We start from the raw sequence: 19,589 nt of genomic DNA on the forward strand, positions 1-19,589 counted from the left end.
GTACAGGAGCCAGGCTGATATGGATTCTGAGGGTTTCTGCTGAGACTGGAAGCCCAAATCCACCAGCTCTGCCTGTGTCTAGGGGAACATAGAGTGCACTGTGCCCTGGAGAGCGGGCTGTACCTCTCCTGGAGGAACCTGCAGTTGCTATCTCTTTATTTACTTGACTTACAGCTGGGCAGGCTTTCAACAGAGGAGCGTTGGGGCCTCCAGCACCACCTCTACCTCCTCATTCCCCTTCAGTGTACCCTCCTCCACTTCGGGAGCTGACGGCAGCTATCTTGCTCCACAGAGCATGTCCTCTGCTACATCCTTTACCTTCTCCACAGTGTCTCTCAGGAATGCTATCTCAGTGTGGGGAAATGGAAGCTCCTGTGGCCAAGATCCTCCCCTGACCCTAAACTACTTGATGATCCAATTGGCCTACTGCTAGGCTAGTGCTTCCACATCCATAGGCAATAAGCTAATATTGACTGAGTCACGATCTAAAGAGCTCTGCCCAGTGCTCTGGGGGTTGGCAGAGATGGAGGAGGATTATAGACCTTCAGGTGGTTGGATGAAGATACGATTCTAGTGCTCAACCTATTGCCAGGAGAGTAAAGCTGGGCGTAACCCTTTTACCCCAAAAACGTTCCATTGTCATTTCTAGGTCTCATTGAATCCACAGTGAGCTTGTGTGGGACTGAAACACTCAGTCAAGACAACTGGCTTAGCCAGCAGGATTCACTGTAGACCAAAGAAGGGAAAAGGCTACCCTCATGGGAGGGTTACTTCAGCGGGATACCCCTATGAATGGGGAGACATTTGAGTGTCCCCAGTGGGCATGTGGTCTGAGGTGGCTGGCCTCCTAGGGGACTGGACCCTGTCCCAGGACTTGAGGAAGGTGGAGCCCACAGCATAATAAGGAGGTCCTTTGAGAAACAGAATGGCCATTGGGCCACAGGGACCATGGTTTGGCTGTTTCTCACAGTATTAAAAATGTCTACAGTTGAGAAGAATGTGCTCCTGCAAGAGACATGAGAAATAGCAGCACAAGAACATGAACTGTGAAGGACTGTGGATTTACTGAAGAATGAAATGGCCTTCTATGAGAGGAGGCAGCTCGAGAATGCAAGCTGTAAGGTGCTGTGGAGGACATAAAAGATTTGTTAAAAAATCTTCCCAGGGAGCTGCCCACCTTCAATCCCCTGTCCTTGGATCCCGGGCAGCCTGGTGTATAACTTTTCTCCCAGAAAGTATGCCCTCCCTTCCAGAAAGGATCTGCCTCCCATCCTGGGGCTGCAGGTCCCTCTGCGCTGTCAGAGGTGGAGGGCAGCAGCAGGAGTGTAGCGGGAGAAGTGCAGCTGCCTGCAAGCTGGCTGTGCTCACTCTTGGATTCACTTTCTTCTTGGGGTTTTTGCTGTTGGAGGAACAGGGTGAGGGCAGGTAGAAATGTAAAAGGAGCAGCTGTCTGGGCAGAGCACAGTCCTTTAACTCAACATCTCTTCTGCTCAAAACCCTGAAACCATATCCTGCCCCCACTTGCCTACAATTCCCAGAGTGAAGCAGACCCCTGAGAGCTGTACTTCCTGCAAGAGGACAAGTGGCCAAGAGTAGGGCCTGAAGGGCAGCAGGGACACAAGGCCGGGGACGACACATGGAGCACAGGGGCACTGTGCACCGTTCCCAGGTGTGCTGGCTCCTGCCATGCTCTGGGCTCTCAGCCCTGCCCTGGGCTCCCACACTCCCTGTGTGTCACAGACATGGGAGTAGAGGTTGTTGCCAAACTTCCCCATGAGGCTCAGGCCAGCTATGTCCCCTCTAGGGTTTCAGGCTTAGCAGTCACAGCCCCATGAGTTGAAAACCAGAGCCCAGGGTGTTCCAGAGGAGCTGCATGATAGCTATTCAGCTGGGTCTAGAGTAGAGGTGGCATCCTCTCTGGTCCTGGATTGGGCACTGAGATCAGATCCTGACCCTCTGACTGCCAGGTTTTGGGGGAAGGCACATACCCTATTGAAACTCCACATTCTCTTTCCGTAAGAATGGGCCTGGCTTCTCTGGTTTCCATTCTGCCATAGACCCCCAGAAAGAGCGGGGGGCAATAGAGAATTGACTCCAGGTGGCAGAAAGTCCCCAAACCCCCAAGTGTGCATGTGCAGCTCAGACGTGACCCAGGGCTGACTCACCAGGATGTCTTGGCTCCTCTCTCAATTACGTAAGGGTTGCCTGGTCCCTGCCTGTGCCCGTTAGGGGGCACCTTGGTATTTCAGAGCAGAAACCCGTGGCTGGGTTTGCCCCTTTGGAGGGAACTAGGCTGGGTGCCTTCAATGGATGGACTTCCTGGATCATGGGAAGTGGAGAGGGGCCCCTGAGTGCTCTAGGCCCAGCCCAGGCTCCTGAGAGTGAGCTCTCAGTGACCAAAAGGAGAGGATTTGGCCAAGGGGTTTGCCCAGATGTTGGTTCAGCTACAGCTGCCTCCTCCCTAGAGTTCATGGGGATTCTGTTTTGGGGGCGGCCTGCCATTGTTGTGATCTGAGGAAAATACCTCAGCGCTTCCTCACACAGACATATTGATGATACTCTTGCAGCTAACAAGAAATTGAAGGTTATCGGAAAAGGCTTTCAAAATGTAGACAACACAGAGGAAGTTATTTCTCAATTCAGATTTGGTATCAAGAAATCCCCAGGTAAGTAGGCCCTCCTTCCCTCCAGTGACAATCATCCCATATCAGGCTGCCTCCCCACAGTGAGCCCAGCCTGGACACCTGCTGGTGACACCCAGGAATTAATCCATCCCCAGCACCACCACGCACCTGGGAGTAGCCTTTACTTCAGCCCATGCTGGGTTTGGGGCAGGGTGTGCCCTCAGAGCTGTGTCCCCCTCTGTGTGGCCCTGCCTGCACCCATTAGGGGGCACCTTGGCATTTCAAATCAGAAATCCATGCTGGTTTTGCCCCTAAGGAGGGAAGTAGGCCTGGTGCCTGATGTTCACTGGTAGGAGAATCCAGATAGCAGATTCAAATCCCTCCAAATATATCTACATATTTAACTTTATTTTGCTAAAATACTAAGAGAGGTTTAGGTGAGTGGAGAGTTTATGATATGATTCCAAAATTTACATGAAAGGGCAAGTGGGTTTCCATGGAGGAAAGTCAGCCCATGCCCGCTCAGACATCTCTGAATTTCTAGTCCACAGAACCTGTGAGCATATGAAATTGTTCTGTTTTATGTCCCTAGGTCTGGGATGGTTCAATACACAGAGCAGATAACTGGAATGTCCCTCATTCACAAAGGACACTGGCCTGCTTTCACTACTTTCTTCTAGATCCTTCTATCCCTTGGGTGACTTCAGTGTCCCCACAGATAAACTTTACTCTGTCTCCACCTGCTCACACTCAGTGATGTCCGTATGTAGGCCCCCTCAGCTGCCCTCTGTCAGTTTACCAGAGGGCTGGGTTTCCTTGAAATTGTAAAGACCCTGGAGGGCTTGGGATAAGGGACAAATAGAGGCCTCATCTTACTACCCCCTTCAAACTCCTGCCTGGGTTTGCCCACAGGGAGAACAGTGAGCAGAACTGCAGTTCACAAGGTCACCATGGCAACCTGTTGTCCATCATAATGGACATACCTCAGCAGGGTGGGGTGAAGGTGCATAAGTAGTGGGGCCATCACCCCACAGCCAACCACTTGCTACTTGGACCCACAGGGCAGGTATCAGGTGGCTGCTTGCAGGTGCAAGGTATATTGATCAGAGCGTGAGTAGAGCTGAGGTTGGGAGTGCCGAGGACCCTGAGCAAGGGAGGAAGCAGAGGAGGTGTTGGCTTGAGGTGGCCTGAAGTTTATGGGCCCCAGGATGCTGGGTCCCATGATTGTCATCCTCCTGCTGCTGCTGCTGCCATCTCTGCTCCTGACCACCCGGAGCACCCTCCACCGCTACCTCACCCAGGACCAAGGTCACCACCCCAGCTCCAGGCTCCAGGAGAGCCCAGCAGATGGGGAACCCTGCTGGAGCACTGACGACCTGTACTTCGTCTTGGACTCGTGAGTGGCCCTCCTGCTCTAGTCAGTGCCATAGAACAGTGCTGTCCCTGGGGTCAGTACGGGGCCCCAGGCTCTGAGAGAGGGAAGCAGGGACTGTCTTGGTCACATTGAAGGAACAGACTCTCTGTGGCCTCCCTGTTCCTGGGGCAGAAAGAATGCCCCAGGCATTTGTTCCCTGGGACTTTTTCTCCTGAAAAGGATTAAAGGCCCCATCTGGTTTTTAGATGACTCAGTCCCTCCGACCACATGGCCCAGATCTGTGACCTGCAGGCCCCTTAGTCAGCTGGCGAGGAAATTACTGGGAGCAAACTTCTCAGCAGTTAGCGCCCTCTGGCTTTGGCTTTTGGTTTTTGTCTGTTGGCATGTTTTGTTTTGTTTTGTTTTTCACACCGATGACTGTTGTGTAAATGGGCCCCAGGGAGATGGCCAGGTGGCTTTTGGGCATCCCCAGTGTCACTACTTAGAAAGCCCTTGGCTTTCTTGCTGCCAGTGCTTAGCTTCTTTCTCGGACACCTTGAAGACCCAAGCTGCAGTGTGTGTGTGTGCACTTCCAGGACACTTTGGTTTGTCCAGAGCCCGGGGGAGCTAGGCTGTGGGTTAGGCCCCTGCAAGCCCTCAAAGAAGGAAGGGGTTTGGGGGTCTCAGTCATTGGGGGAGATGACCTTGCTTCCATTTTCACCTCCTGTGTGGGCTGGGAATAAATGCTACTTATTCAGTGTTGACAGTGGTATGACTGTCAATATATTTAAAGGACTCTCTGGTGTCCAAGGACTCTCTTGGCCTTTCTGTCGTCTTTAAAACCATCCCTGGAGGGAGAGCAGGGCAGGCATGTGATGTACAGTCTCCTGAAAAGGAGGGCAGCTCCTGGAGGCTGGAGGAAGCAGCCCAGAGGCTGGAGGGGCTGTAGGACCCAGGATCCCTGAGCTGCCTCATTCCATCCCAGGGGGAACTGCCTCTGACTCCCCTAATCTCCATGGAGACTGCTGATAGGGGGATGCAAGCCCAGCTGAACCCGCAGAGCTGGGAGCCTCCCCTGCCAAGGAGGAAAAGTCCCTCCTCGCTGTCTCGGGGAAGGACTCTGAGTTGCCCTGGGCAGCTCCGGCCTCACTGATCCTCAGCACAGCCCAGGGGGCTAGTGGTTCCCACGTTGGGCTTGGGTTGGGGTCTGAATGGTCCTGGGGGACTGAGAGCCTCCTTGGGTCAGTCTTCCCAGAGAGGGCCAGTGAGTCCGAAGGGTCCTCTCAGCTGCCATCCTGTTCTAGTGCCCCTGCCCACACCCTGCTCTCTGCTGGTGGGCCTGCTCAGGCACATCTAGGCCCTGGGATGGATGGGGAAGGGCTCAGGGTGCAGGAGGGGCATGTGTAATAATAATTGGGCATTATGTGCCAGGCAACGTGCCCTCCCATGTAGGCCTCCCAAACCTTAAGGCAATGGATCTTTCATTATTTTGGGATGACGGGACTGAGGCTGAGGTGCAAGTGATTTACTCAGTGTCAGCCGAGCTAATTTGCTTCCAAACGTTAGACGGTGGGAAGATACTCCCCTCTCCCCCCCAAGGAAGTGTGACATGGGCATGTGAGAAAGGCACTAGAGAAACAGCTTTTGAGCCAGGACCTCCCCACTCCTGCCCCTTTCTTCCCACTGCCTCCTTTGGCTTCTTAAATGCTGGCAGGCAGCCCTCGCCCCTCCGACCACAGCTGGCTCTCCCGGCAGCTCAGGGTGCGGAGTACAGGCCTTGCCCTGAAAGTGGAGAAGGAAGGAGAGGAAGAGAGCCACTGAAGTCCCTTGTACCCCACTCAGGCTCCAGGACAGGCTGTGCCACCAGACTGTGCTCCCTACCCATCACCATGGCCATCGCCTTGACACTTGCCGTTCTGGTTGGCCAGGACTAAATCGTGCCAGATTGTGCAAATGGGAGGAGAAGCTGAGGGTGCCCAAGAAAGCATTTACACACCCACTTCCCAGCCCTGCCACCAGTGGGGATTGTGCCTAGAGTGTTGCTGCAGCCACCAGGCAAGACCTGAAACCACGGCAACCTCAGCCCCAGGGCCGGGAGCTGCGCACCCCCAGACAGGGCCCACTGGGTGACAAGTGCTTGGAGAGAGAGAATATCCTTCCTCCTGGGGCTGCTCCCTGCCCTTGCTGGGGAACAGGCAGTGGGAGGCAGCCCCAGCCCTACAGTCAGGCAGACTCCATTCACTGGTCAGGGAGCCTTGGGCCAGTTGCTTCATTTCTCTGTGCCTCAGTGTCCCCATCTGTACAGTCGGAGTCTTCATACCCATCTCATCATGTTGCAGTGAAGGTGAAGGGGAACTTGTAGGTAGTTTGTAGTTTGCTCAGCACAACATCAGATATAGTCACGGAATATAAGTATAAAGTGAACTGCCAGTTAAGCCAAAATCACACCTTCTGGGATCTCCCTGCCCCACAGGGGCCGCTGACCCAGCCCAGATTCCCTGACTCAGCTTTCTTCCCATGTGCCCTCTGGGTGTGGGGGATGTGTGAGCCTAATGTCTCTGCTGGGAGCCCTCCTGAGGTTCTCTGGGAGCCGTCACCATGTGATGAGTAGTCCTGTTCATTCATTCTAGGCTGGGGCAGTCAAGTAGGATCCCAAGGTGGGTGTGCCCAGTGAGAGGATAATGGAGAGGCAGAATCCAGGGGAGCACCCACACGTGTGACAAAGGTGGAGGAAGAGGGGATGGCCTAGGGGGGAGAGCAGAGCTTCAAGATCCATCCACTCCATCCACTCCAGACATGGAGCCTGTGCAGGATGCTTATTAACCAGCACCTTGGCACCAACCCCTGTGTGACAAAATGGGCAGGAGTAGGATTAGGTGGAGCTTCCATGCAGGTCTGACAGCCTCAGCTGGCACTCAGGGTTTTCCCAAGTTGGACCAGATGTTAGGACCATCCGTCACTGCATGTGGCTACCTCGGGAAAGGCAAAGTGAGAGGTTCTCAGAGAGGATGACAGCTGAAGGGGCGTCCTCAGTGAAGCATTCGGACTCAGCATGTGTGTGTCCTGCACAGCTTCCTCGCGAGTTCAGGTGAACGGAAGAGTAGAGCTGTGCAGGCCTGGCTGTTGATCTGTGCTCCCCTTTGGATGGGCTGTTCCGTGTATTTTGTTTTTTCCTTCTCAGGGCCCTTTACACCTGTTCCTCACGGAGCTAGCCATGGCTTCTGTGCTTTCTCAGGGACAGGGGCTTCTGAGACTTGTATAAACAATAACTCCACATTCACCCCTCCCCAACTCCTGGCAACCTCCTATTTTCTGTATCTATGAATTTGCCTGTCCTGGGCACTTCATGTAAATGGAATCATACGACAGTTGGCGTTTTGTGTTTGCCTTATTGTGTGAGGTACCCCCATGTTGGAGCATCTATCAGATTTAAGCCTCTGTTTGTTCAGTGTTTCTTTGTGGAATCGAAGGCTTAGAGCTTCCAAGTCTGCCATTTTCACACTTCATGCCACTAGTTTGTCTGTAATTTCATTTTTAAATTTATCAAGGAAATGCTTGAACATAAATTTAAGATAGAACACTATTACAAATACATACACACACAAAAAAAACAACAACCTTGAGGCTCTTGCCCCATACCACCCCACTTCTGATGCTATTCTTCAGAGACAGCCATTTGCAGGCATTCCAGATTGTATTATCTTGACATTGTGACCATGTATCTAATAATGTGTTCATACACTAAAATATATTTATACTTTATGGTGTTTCTTGCTGCTTGAGGTTACATATTCTCTGTTAACTTCTTACTGTGGAAGAAGAGAATTTAGCTTAGTTACATCTCAGCTCCCTTATATGATTCTGCTCTATACATCCATTCTCCCAGAATAGTTATATCACTAGGACGTTTGGCTCAAGGTTTAATAGTGGGGCTGTGTATTGATGCCCATCTCTCCATTCTCATTGACGAGTGGGGCACTAAATCATGACTGGAGCCCTGAGTGCCAGAAGCCCACGTGTCTGCCCTGTTCCCTACTGCTTCCTTGCTGGGGACTATAGGTCCCTGTGGTTGCCTATGAGCTCTCACATTCTTGTGTTATGGAATCAAGGGTTTCCTTCAAAATTACATCAATTAACAACTATCCCAGAGTAGATAGTGGGTTGAAGACTCTTGTTTCCTATAAATTGTCTTTGGAGTGTCCTTTTCATTCAACGGGAAAGCAGAGGAGAGAGAGAATGGGGAGGAAAAGGGAAAGTGTTGCCATCATTAGTTAGGAATGGAGTTGTCTTGCACTTCAGTGTGGGTCTGAGAGAAAATCTCTAAGTAGGTGGACAAAGTCTGCTGCTTTGCTACCCAGCAGTTGTCTGACTCAGTGTCACCCTGACCTGCCAAGTGCAATGGGTAGAGTGTGGGCTTTGCAGCCAGGGCTGGGTTCACATCCATGCTAGCTATTGAAATTGTGTCACATTCTATGACCTGTGGAATCCTGTTTTCTCATCTGAAAAGTGGGAATAATTGTACTATCATAGGGTTGTTCTGGAATCAGAAATCATGTATGTAAAGTGCCTGATAGATACGTACTCACTGGATAATCTTGATATTGGGGTCATCTATCCTTAGTTTCCTCACTATTTGCTGACAGTTTTAGATGTAGCCTTGTAGGCAGAAGGAATGGTGGGGAGGAAGAGCGGAGAGCCATAACCCACCCCCGTGTTCAAGGGCTGGAAGAGGAGCAGAGAGCTGGGTGGTGATTCCCAAGGGGAAATGGGGGACCAGGAGAGTCAGCATATCAGAATTTTGGGAGGCTTTACAGACCAATGCATCCTACCTCATTTCCTAACATTCCCATGTAGCATTATCAACCATCCGTGTCTGCCACCGAAAGCCCCTCATCGGAGAAGTCCCCCATCCCCTACCACACAGGTCTAATGAGTCAGTTGCTGCCACTCACACTGACTAAAGTCACCACGAGGGTAACCCACTGACCTCACTCCAGGAGCTGTGCTGGCTTTAGCTATTTCAGGAGCTGGGGGCTCTCGTGGAGGAGCTTGCTAAGGGCCTGCAGGAAGGCAGGGAAGGCAGAAACCATGCTCACGTGATACATGCACCTCCATCTCTGACTCATGTCTTCTTCTTTTTCAGATCACGCAGTGTAAATGACAACTGGGAGTTCACACAGAGCTTTGTGCAGGATTTGGTGAACAGATTTAAAAAGTATGGCTTTTCAGCTCTGTGTTGCAGGGCATTTTCCTCTCTGAGTACATTGCTATTTAGATGCAGTGGACATGGGACTGCCTCAGGTTGCAAAGCTCAGGGCAGTGTTCTGAAGCAGGAGAGAAGGACAGATCCCATTTGTTTTCTAAGATCTCTGCAGCCTTGCTTGGCTCCTTCCTGGGAGTCAGGCCTTGTTTTCAGGGGCACAGTCTTCCCTGGAGGACCTCACAGATTAGGAACTAGGCAAACTACTTAACACTGTAACTAAACATCTGGACATGGAAATTTTATCTAGGTCTTGAAGGATGAGAAATACAGGGTAACAAGAACCATGAAGGTCATTTGAGCAGTAAGAGGTCTGTTTGGCTGAACATGATTAACATGGGAAGGCTGGGAGATGAAGCGAGAGGTCAACTTGTGGCCAAGGCAAAAGAGGCCAATAATGCCAGGAAGCAGGGCTTGGATTTCCTGCTGTGAGCCATAGGGAGCTCTGGATGATGCGTGATCAGAGACGCTGGTGGGACTCCAGAAAGGCAGGACTCCAGCTGTACTCCAGGCAGAGAAGTCTCATAATTGTGGGCAAGAGCCAGGACCAGTGGGGAGCTCATATGGGGACCTGTGGGAACAATGTAACTAAAGGATAATGAGGGCCAGGCGATCAGAAGAGAGGGGGGCCAGAAGGTGAAAAGGGAGAGGAGAATATGAATGGCTGATGAGGGAGGATAATTTCTTTGAGATGAGGGGGAGGGAGGTGGGGAAGATGGTCCAGGGAGGAGGAGAAGTGAAAGTACGAAGAATTTGACAGGAGAGGAGAGGCCAGCTTGGGAGGGCCCTCGTGGAAGAGTATGAAGCTGTCTGTCTCCTTGTGCATGCAGCAGCCCTGTGTGCGTGTGTGTGTGTGAGAGAGAGAGAGAGAGAGGCAGAGAGAGCAAACAGACTTTTGGGATTTGGGTCTACAGGGTGCTATGCCGCACTCTGACAAGAGGGCTGCACGCCTTCCAGGCCTCATAATCCTTCACTAAAATGATGAGAACTTCTGGAGTCCAGGAAATAGACTCCACACTAAAAGAGACAGAATGGAGAACAGGGAGCTTGGTGGGCACCCCCTCCCTGTTGCATATCAGCATCACTTTCAGCCTGTGTGTATAGTTGCTCACAAGCCCATGTTTCCTCCCAAGCCCCAAACAGCGTATGTCGTTCATTACCTACTCGACACATGGCCGCATCAACATGAAGCTGACCTCAGACAGGTAAGTGTTTCATTGATCCCCTAAAGCAGACCCAGTAATCAGGCCACTGGGAGGGCCAGGGAGCAGAGGGGGCCCCTGAGCCCACACTGAAGAACCCACTGGTGTGCAGGCACGGCTGCCCTGGACCCTCCCCTCACTGCCCTCCGTGACCTTCGGCCCTGGCCCCCTGGGCCCCACTGCCACTTCTGCACTGGCACTGGCTGGATCCTGTGCTAGTAGACAGACTCCTCCCCTCAGAGCCCATCCTGCCACCTGACCCTAGTCCTTCCCTCCATGCTCTATGCTTTCCCTAGAACAGGCTGACTGTGAAGATTCCCTAATCAGGTGGAGCAGATGTGGGGGGCCTTTTAGGACAGAGCCTGCACCTGCTGTTGTTTGTCACTTTCTGTCCTGGGCCGCTGGGGAAAGAGGGAGACAATCAGAACCAGGGAGGAAGGGATGGGTATCATCCAAGTGTGGGTGCTTCAGGAGGGGAGCATGTTCCCAGTGAGTCTGGTCATGTGAGCCCAGGAGTGGGTCCTGAACACCAGGCTGGGACAGGGTGCTGGAGGAAGGCCCCGTGGGCCTGCATCCCAGGAGGGTCTAGGTGGGAGGTGGGACGTTATGGAGCTTCTGAGTAGCAGGGAGGTTAAGATTCTCATGGAGGAAAATGACTGGAACCCCCTGAGAGTGGGAGGAGCACCAGACAGAGCCTGAGGACCCTGCACTGGAGGGTCCCAGGGCCTGTGGACAGCAGGGACCAGGGTGAGCACGGTGACCTTTCCAAGCTCTGCCTTAAGTGTGCGAGTACAGTGTGCCCTCAGCAGGGCCCCTGGGGGGCGGTCGTGCTGCCAGTCACACTGTGATGGAATCGCAGCTGGGATCACCCCGTACTCACCATGGACAGTCAGGGTGGACCCCTGGGGGAGGCCCCCAGTTCTGCACGGCTTAGACAGACCTGAGTATAGAGAAGGCCAGGCCTCACCTACGGGTCTAGAAAGCAGCATCCCCTTGCCACCCTGCTCACCCGATAGGGACTGGGAAGGTGGGAACCAGGCCAGCCAATGCCAAAGGCACAGGACAAAGGGCCGGGGCAGGGCTTCTTGGCTGTCTTCCGTCCCGGCAGGGCTGCATGCAGTGCAGATGGACAAGGACAGCCTGGGGCTGGTTGTAATAGGCAACCCCTCATTCCATCTCCCACCTGCTCTGAGTTTTTTTTTTTTTTTTTTTTCAGAAAAAAAATAAACAATGCTCTTGTCGAATTGCTCAGTGTACGACCTACCAGAGCCATAAATATGCAGCACGGATTGGAAAAGGTACAGAACCTAGATTTCTGAGATGTGGCTGTGCTTTATCAAGTTCTCAGAGGGTCATCATTGGGTCATCTCACTGTACCCCCGAAACACTTTTTCCATCATTTTGTTGCAGGCCAATGAGCAGATCAAAAGAACACGTGCTGCAGGTAAGTGAGCTGCTTCCTGCCTTCTTGGTGATGGTGTCCGGGGAAAGAGCCAGGCCTGGGCCTCAGTGAGGTCAGTGCAGACCATCCCTGGCCGCATCCAAGCTCTGACTTGTGGAGCCAGCTGCGTGCCCTCTCTGAGCGGCAGCCTCCTGCTCCGAGCAGTGGGGATGAAAACCACCCCGTGATGTCCCGCTGCACAGCAAAGGGTCGCGTGTGCGACTTCGCGGTTCCTAGGAAATGTGAGGCTCTGGCCCTGGAGCTGGGCTGCCTGAAGAAGAAAGGGGGAAACCCAGCAGGTCCTAGGCTGGTGGGGTCTCCGTGTAAGAAGGGAGCCTGACCTTCCCCCTTGCTGAGCACACATTCCTCCCTGACTCCTTTTCCCTTCACCTCCTTCCCTTGGGTTGATGCTCCTGCTCTGTGTCTCCTGTAGTTTAAAAGTCTTGTGCCTGTCCCAGAAACATCTGCATCTTGGCTGTAGGGTCTAGGAAAGATGTGGGGCCCAGGGAGAGGCATTGAGCTGGGGAGGGGGTCTACTGCTCACCTGCCTCTGACCTCAAGCCCTGAGGCTGGGTCTACAAGTGCCCGTGGGAGAGCTGTGCGTGAGGTCCAGAGCTGGAACAGGCCTGCATGTACCTGCGGGAGTCTTGCACAGTAGGTGTGCCCACTCCTGCTTTTGCTTATCTGGAAGGCTGATGCTTATCCTGTGAAATTGCTGGACTTGCCTTTCAGGGCAAAGGTTGTACCATCTGGTAGAAGTGACAGTTCTGTAGGAATAACCCTAAGCTGGGCTCAGTCTCCTCATCTGCAAAGTGGGTCCTGGGCTAGGGGCCCTTCTTGTTACATGATAAGCTGCAAAGCCTTCCAGGCATGTGGGTGGCAGGTGCTGAGGTCTGGGTGGCCTCTCCCCAGGAAGGTAAGGTGTGGCGAGCAGTGCTCGGGTCCTGGAGGCCTGAGGCTGTTGCTCTCATTGACCCAGACATGCCCTGCCTCTCCCACAGGAGCGAAGGTACCCAGCCTCATCATCGTGCTGACAGGTGAACAACTGCTGCCAGAATCGTTTGCAGAGACACAAGTTGAAGTGAGTCAAGCCCATTGTTACCAGCCTTTTGGTCCACATATTTGGACCAAATTTATTATACCCAACACTTCCTCTTTCTCAGGCTGCAAAATCCAAGCAGTTGGGGGCAACTCTGTATTTCGTGGGTGTGCAAAATTATCAGCTATCCCAGGTAATTCTGAGGAGGTAACGAGGGGTCACTTATGAGTCTAGCTGGGGAAAGCTTCAAAGATGGCTCTCTCAGGGTCACCCAGAGGATCGGCCTCTACCCACCAAAAAGTGCCTGGGGAGTGGGGTCGGGGCCCTCTCCACTTAGGCTGGCCCCAGGGATTTGAAAGATACGCAAGGTGGCCATTCAGAATGAATAACAAGTGTTGTGTAAGAGCTGCACAGCAGAGGTGATGGTGGAAGAATTTTCCCTTCCCTGAGGGTGGGCTGCTGGTGGATGCCAGGGTCTAGCCCCCGGTGTCTGTCTCCTGGGATGGGGACCTCTGGGTCATCACCCCTGGCTGCGGGCTCAGGTCATCTCCTCTCCCTTTCAGCTGTTGGAAATTGCTGGCGAAGAGGATCATGTGTTTGGAGTGGACAGTGGATACCCTGGACTGGAAGACATCGTTGACCCAGTGAGTGAGGGGGGATGAAGGGGGCTGCACGCCGTGCCCCCGCCATTCACTCCCATGACCCTGCCACTCCTCTCTCTATTTCAGCTCATAGAGAGGTCATGTGTGCAGATTACGTCTGTGGATTTCTCTGCTATCTGCACTAGAGGTAATAACTGGGGCTGCTGTTGTAAATGCAGGAGTGTGTGTGTGTGTGTGTGTTTTGTGAATGTGCCATGTGTGTGGTGGTAGTGGTGTATGTGGTTCCAGTCTGTGCGGTGTGTTTGAGTGCACCATGTGTGTGTGGCACGTGTGGTGTGAATGTGTATAATGTGCTGTGTGTACGTGAATGTGGTGTCTGTGGGGGATTGTGGTTTGGAATACGCATTGGGTCCATAGAACATTTGTGTCAGGTACATATGTTAATCTGTGTGAGGTATGGGTGCCTGGGTGTGCTGGGGGGGTGGGCACGTGATGGCATCTTTGCCCAGGTTTGTAATGGACTCCCTATCACTTTAGAACACACTGCATAATGGCTTGGTGACTGTACTGCAAAATGACCGCCACATAAGTTTAGTGTAATTACTTTCTTTAATCTCACAACCAAAAGGTTAATTAGGAAATTTAAAAAACTTTTAAAAAACCTGAACAACACTACCAAATGGGACCCAACCACATATAACCAGGACAATACGTCAAACTATTTAGAAACCACCCAGAAATCCAAGTCTGATTAGTATTTGAAATGTAATTTGAATGGGTGAGGGACCTCCAGGATGACAGCTTCCAACTGAGCCAGCTGTTGGGGGCTGCTGTGTGACTCCCCATCTTCTGAACATGCAGTGTGGCGGGGGTCTAGCAACCCCACACATGGGGGCCTTCTCTGCTCCTCCTGGGTTAAGTGCTGCCAGTTTGACATCTTCATTTCTGTGATTATGTCTGCTGGACACACAGGCCACAGCATCTGACCAACATGACAAGCCACAGGTGAGGGTGCCAGTCACCATTCTCCATGGCAGCCAAGATGAAGTGACAGGTGCCTGCAACATGCCCTCTACCAGTGTGGCCCAGAGTTTTGGCTCTGATCTGTTATACTGCTGCCTTCTTGTCAAATGCCACTATACAGAGTGACAGTCACTTGAAAGTACAAAGCAGAAACCTGGACCCCAAAGGAAGTAAAAGAACCCATTTCATCAGGCTGCCCTGGGGATGCAATCAGGGGGCCCTGAGGAAGCAGGCAGGGGCTGGGCATGAGGCTCAAGGGCTCCTCCCTGCCCCTATGCCTGTGCTCCAGCCCATCACAGGTACAACTGCTCAGAGACGCCACTTACCCACCCCAGGCTGACCACGGAACCTGAGGTCACTAGCTGACAACCTGCAGGGCAAGCACCCCTCTGCTCTAAACCTCATTTGCTGCAGAGGTGGGGTTGGGCAGCTAGGCTACTGTAAGCCCTGCCTCAGTTTCCCACACATCCTCTGAGGCCCACCGCACAGGAGTCTCACCCTCAAAGCTGCTCCTGGTGGGCCGCCCCCTCTCCCTCTGTAGTGGGGGAAGTATAGCTCCCTGCACTACGCCTCCCATTAGTCACTTGTCATCCAAGCTGCACCATGACTTCTGCTGGGCACTATCCATGATATTATTTCTATCATGCAGCTTTCTGTTTCCAATCTTTTATTATGCAAAGCTTAAAATCTTCAACATTGGAAACAATTGTACAATGAGCCCCCATCTCCACTAACTGGTCCTCAGAATTCCTGTGTGACCATATTGTCTGGTCATGTGTGGAACTAGTCCTTGCTGGCTCTCGCTCTCTCCTTCAATGATCCATCTGATTTCTGAAGCATCTCACAGTGAAATACCGACATCAGGCTACCTCCCATGAAACCCTTCAGTCTGCATATCTCAAACTAGGGACTAATGATCGTTGAGAGTTCTCTTTCTGAAATGCAGAAATGGTAACGGTGCCATCTGACAAGGCTGGGAATTGTACAGGACCCTGTGTGAGTCAGCCCACGGACATACAGAATTTAGTGCTGCCCAGGAAAACCCCCTGGATGCCCTCCCAGGCAATTGCCTCCAGCCCCGCCCCTGGGAGCAGCTCCCCTCCTGGCATTTCCTCCAGGCAGTCCTCTGCTTTGCACTTCTCCTCGGTGGGCCCACGTGCTTTGAATGCTGGCTCTGGCCTGGTGCACTGGGCACAACGGTCTGGCATTCATCCTGCCTGTGTATTTGCTGGGGATGCTTGGGGTGTTCACCCCTGGGGGGCCATGCTGGAGGAGGGGCCTCGAATTGTTTTCCTTATGAGACTGGCCATTGCAGGGCCCTCTGTGCAGTAAGGGATCCTCCTGCCACCAGCCTGGGTAGCCACTGTCCCTCCACTATGATGAGGGTCCCCGTTGGTCCCATCCCACTCTCTCCCAGAGAGAACTACTATGAGGACTTGACTATACATATGTTACATACCTGTGTAATAAGAACTTGATTACACATGTGTGCACACCTATCTCAGTAAACTTGACAAGGATATTTCCATATTAGTGGGATTATGCACTACATAATATTTTCCAGCCATCTGCACAGCCGTCTGTTACGTTGAAGGACCAAATTAATTTCATTAGTCTCCCTTGTTCAACAGTAAGATTGTTCTGAAGGAGATGCTACTACAAGCCACCCTGTGGGGTCTTCCCAAGCTTACCTCTCTGCGGGCATGGGGCAGGGTTCTCCTGGGATCAATACCAGCAGTAGAATAGCTGCAGGCAGGGGACACACAGGTGAACAGTGGGTGAGCAGTGTGGGAATTCTCTCCCTGAGCCTGTTCCGGGTAGCACGTGGTGTCCCAGGCCCTACCTGGCCGCCCCAGGGCAGTCAGCTCCCACTGTGCCCCTGCCAGTCCTGGCGGTCAGCCACCCTTCCTCACCGCCCAGCTCCACCTGGCCTTCCCAGGGAGCTGCCTTCCATCCCCTGTCCTTGGATCCCGGGCAGCCTGGTGTATAACTTTTCTCCCATAAAGAATGTCCTCCCTTCCAGAAAGGATCTGCCTCCCGTCCTGGGACTGAAGGTCCCTCTGCGCTCTCAGAGCTGGTGGGCAGCGGGAGTGTAGTGGGGGAAGTATAGCTCACTGCAGGCTGGCTGTGCTCACTCTTGGATTCACTTTCTTCTTGGGGTTTTTGCTGTTGGAGGAACAGGGTGAGGGCAGGTAGAATGTAAAAGGAGCAGCAGTCTGGGCAGAGCACAGTCCTTTAACTCAACATCCCTTCTGCTCAAAACCCTGAAACCATATCCTTCCCCCACTTGCCTACAATTCCCAGAGTGAAGCAGACCCCTGAGAGCTGTACTTCCTGCAAGAGGACAAGTGGCCAAGAGTAGGGCCTGAAGGGCAGCAGGGACACAAGGCCGGGGACGACACATGGAGCAGAGGGGCACTGTGCACCGTTCCCAGGGGTGCCGGCACCTGCTGTGCTCCGGGCTCTCAGCCCTGCCCTGGGCTCCACACTCCCTGTGTGTCACAGATATGGAAGTAGAGGCTGTTGCCAAACTTCCCCACGAGGCTCAGGCCAGCTATGTCCCCTCTAGGGTTTCAGGCTCAGCAGTCACAGCCCCATGAGTTGAAAACCAGAGCCCAGGCGTTCCAGAGGAGCTGCATGATAGCTATTCAGCTGGGTCTAGAGCAGAGGTGGCATCCTCTCTGGTCCTGGATTGGGTACTGAGATCAGATCCTGACCCTCTGACTGCCAGGTGTTGGGGGAAGCCATGTATCCTATTGAAACCCCATATTTTGTTTCCACAAGAACGGGCCTGGCTTCTCTGGTTTCCATTCTGCCATAGGCCCCCAGAAAGGGGGTGGGGGGCAATAGAGAATTGACTCCAGGTGGCAGAAAGTCCCCAGGTGCCCAGGTGTGTGTGTGCAGCTCAGACATGACCCAGGGCTGACTCACCAGGATGTCTTGGCTCCTCTCTCAATTACATAAGGGTTGCTGGGTCCCTGCCTGTGCCCATTAGGGGGTACCTTGGTATTTCAGAGCAGAAACCCATAGTTGGGTTTGCCCCTATGGAGGGAACTAGGCTGGGTGCCTTTGAAGGATGTACCTCATGAGTCATGGGAGGTGGGGAGCAGCACCTAAGGCTAAGCCCAGCCCAGGCTCCTGAGAGTGGGCCCTCAGTGACCCCAGGGGAGGACCTGGCCAGGGTGTTGCCCAGGTGTTGGTTCAGCTACAGCTGCTTCCTCCCAAGAGTTCATGGGGATTCTGTTTTGGGGGTGGCCTGCTATAGTTGTGATCTGAGGAAAATACCTCAGCGCTTCCTCACAGAGATATTTGGATATTACTCTTGCAGATAAAAATGAAGTCAAGGTTATTGGAAAAGGTTTTGAAAACATACAGAAGGATGAAGTTGTCTGTCAATTTCGAATTGGAAAGAAAACCGTAGGTAAGTAGCCCCTCCTTTCCTCCAGTGACAGCTGTCCCACAGCACACCAAGCCTTCAAAGCCCGTGCTGACCATTCGCTATGTACACACTGAAAATAAGCAGCATGGACAGTGGAAGGGGTAACTGGTTGGGAGCCTGGCAGGACTTAATTGATCCCCAGCACCATCACACCCCTGGGAGCAGCCTCTCCTGCAGCCCTCGCTGGGTGTGGGGTGGGGTGTGCCCTAAGAGCTGCATCCCCCTCCCTTTCCTGGGCTCTCACGTCCCTTGAGAGGCAAGGACTCGAGTCCATTAGTCTGTGGGAGGGAAGTCGAGGCAGCCCCAGGGCTCTGAGTCTCTGCCAGGTCTCCCTGCATGGTGTGTTCACTTGAGATTGAAAGGTGATGCCATAAAAAATCCTAAAGAATCCACTCCAAAACTACTAGAACTAGTATCTGAATTCAGCAAAGTTGCAGGTTGCAAAATTAATACACAGAAATCTGTTGCATTCCTATACACTAAGGGTGAACTAGCAGAAAGAGAAATCAGGAAAAACAATTCCATTCACAATTGCATCCAAAAGAATAAAATACCTAGAAATAAACCTAACCAAGGAAGTGAAAGACCTATACCCTGAAAACTACAAGACACTCTTAAGAGAAATTAAAGAAGACACTAATAAATGGACATTCATCCCATGCATGTAATAGTGGTTTGAAAACTCCTTTCCAGTCAATCGTGCTTGTCCAGGCCCCTCTGCATGCTGATCTGCCATCACATCATTCTTCTATCTGGACTGTGAATATCCAATGGGAAGTCAGTTTGCACCTCTTTGGGGACTTTTTCCCCATTTAATCCTAACCATTCCACACCCCAGACACCAATCCTTTCCCCTGACCATACTTAGCATTTAGTTTTTATTATGAGCTCCAACAAAGGGGTAAGAATGTTCAGAAGGTCGTAGCTAGTCTGACAGTTGAGTCAGCAGCACGGTACTTGGTGTGAGGTAGGTGCTCTGAGGAAGGCAGAGAACAGAAGCCGACATCTGCCAAAGGGTGGGCTCTGCTTGCCAAGGGCCACAGGAGGGGAGACGGGGATGTGGGGACATGTCCATTCACATTATTTGCATGTAAATTTCTTCCAGGAATAGAGGCTGTATCTGTGCAAGACACCTCCATTACATGCCCAGGACTGAAGATAAATAACTGGGGCCGGTAAGTGAAAAGCTCAGGGAGCAGTGGTCAGTTTTTGGCACTATGGCGAGACCAGCGGGGGCCGGGGGTGGGGTGCCTCCTCTGGCTGAGCTGCTCACACCTGTTCTGGGAGGGCTCAGGGCTTCCTCTGCAACCGCCTGTGCGGTGGTCTCCTGAGGGGCTGTGATCCCCTGTCACCCAGGTTCTGTCAAGGAGGGCAGGATGCAGGAGGGGATGGGCCCCAGGGATGGTATCTTTGGCCCAGGCAGCCTTTCAGGGCCAAGCCATCATACCCTGTCATAGAAAAGAGTTTGGAAGGGGACACCAAACAGCCAGCCTGGCCACTGAGCCCATGGCCACGAGGGCATCTAGGCCATGCAGGGCTCCTCACCGCCCGCTCAGCCTTCATTGCAGAGGTTGACCTCATCTTGCCTGGGGTGGGCTCTCCTGT

At 52.7% G+C, this 19,589-nt stretch overlaps 1 protein-coding gene across 11 annotated transcripts in view; it reads left to right on the top strand.

Annotated features, from left to right (window-relative positions):
* The window catches only part of LOC108387514 (anthrax toxin receptor-like), a 66,320-nt gene that overhangs the window by 16,859 nt on the left and 29,872 nt on the right, over positions 1-19,589 (top strand). For 7 of the 11 annotated variants that reach the window (XR_012126033.1, XR_012126025.1, XR_012126024.1 and 4 more), the window contains 12 exons: positions 2,568-2,666; positions 3,217-4,020; positions 9,122-9,193; positions 10,372-10,443; positions 11,657-11,738; positions 11,851-11,884; positions 12,883-12,962; positions 13,045-13,113; positions 13,484-13,564; positions 13,649-13,709; positions 17,874-17,966; positions 19,090-19,159. Coding sequence is in view for 1 of the 11 variants with exons in the window: in XM_073224129.1 (XP_073080230.1) it covers positions 3,821-4,020; positions 9,122-9,193; positions 10,372-10,443; positions 11,657-11,738; positions 11,851-11,884; positions 12,883-12,962; positions 13,045-13,113; positions 13,484-13,564; positions 13,649-13,709; positions 17,874-17,966; positions 19,090-19,159 (914 nt within the window). In the remaining 10 variants the exon portion in view is untranslated. Of the gene's footprint in view, positions 1-8; positions 1,670-2,567; positions 2,667-3,216; positions 4,021-9,121; positions 9,194-10,371; positions 10,444-11,656; positions 11,739-11,850; positions 11,885-12,882; positions 12,963-13,044; positions 13,114-13,483; positions 13,565-13,648; positions 13,710-17,873; positions 17,967-19,089; positions 19,160-19,589 lie in introns of those variants that run through there. The other 4 variants (XR_012126027.1, XR_012126031.1, XR_012126028.1 and 1 more) reach the window with 3 other exon arrangements.

The sequence above is a fragment of the Manis javanica genome, chromosome 16 (assembly GCF_040802235.1).
Source record: "Manis javanica isolate MJ-LG chromosome 16, MJ_LKY, whole genome shotgun sequence".
NCBI classification, from domain to species: Eukaryota; Metazoa; Chordata; class Mammalia; order Pholidota; family Manidae; genus Manis; species Manis javanica.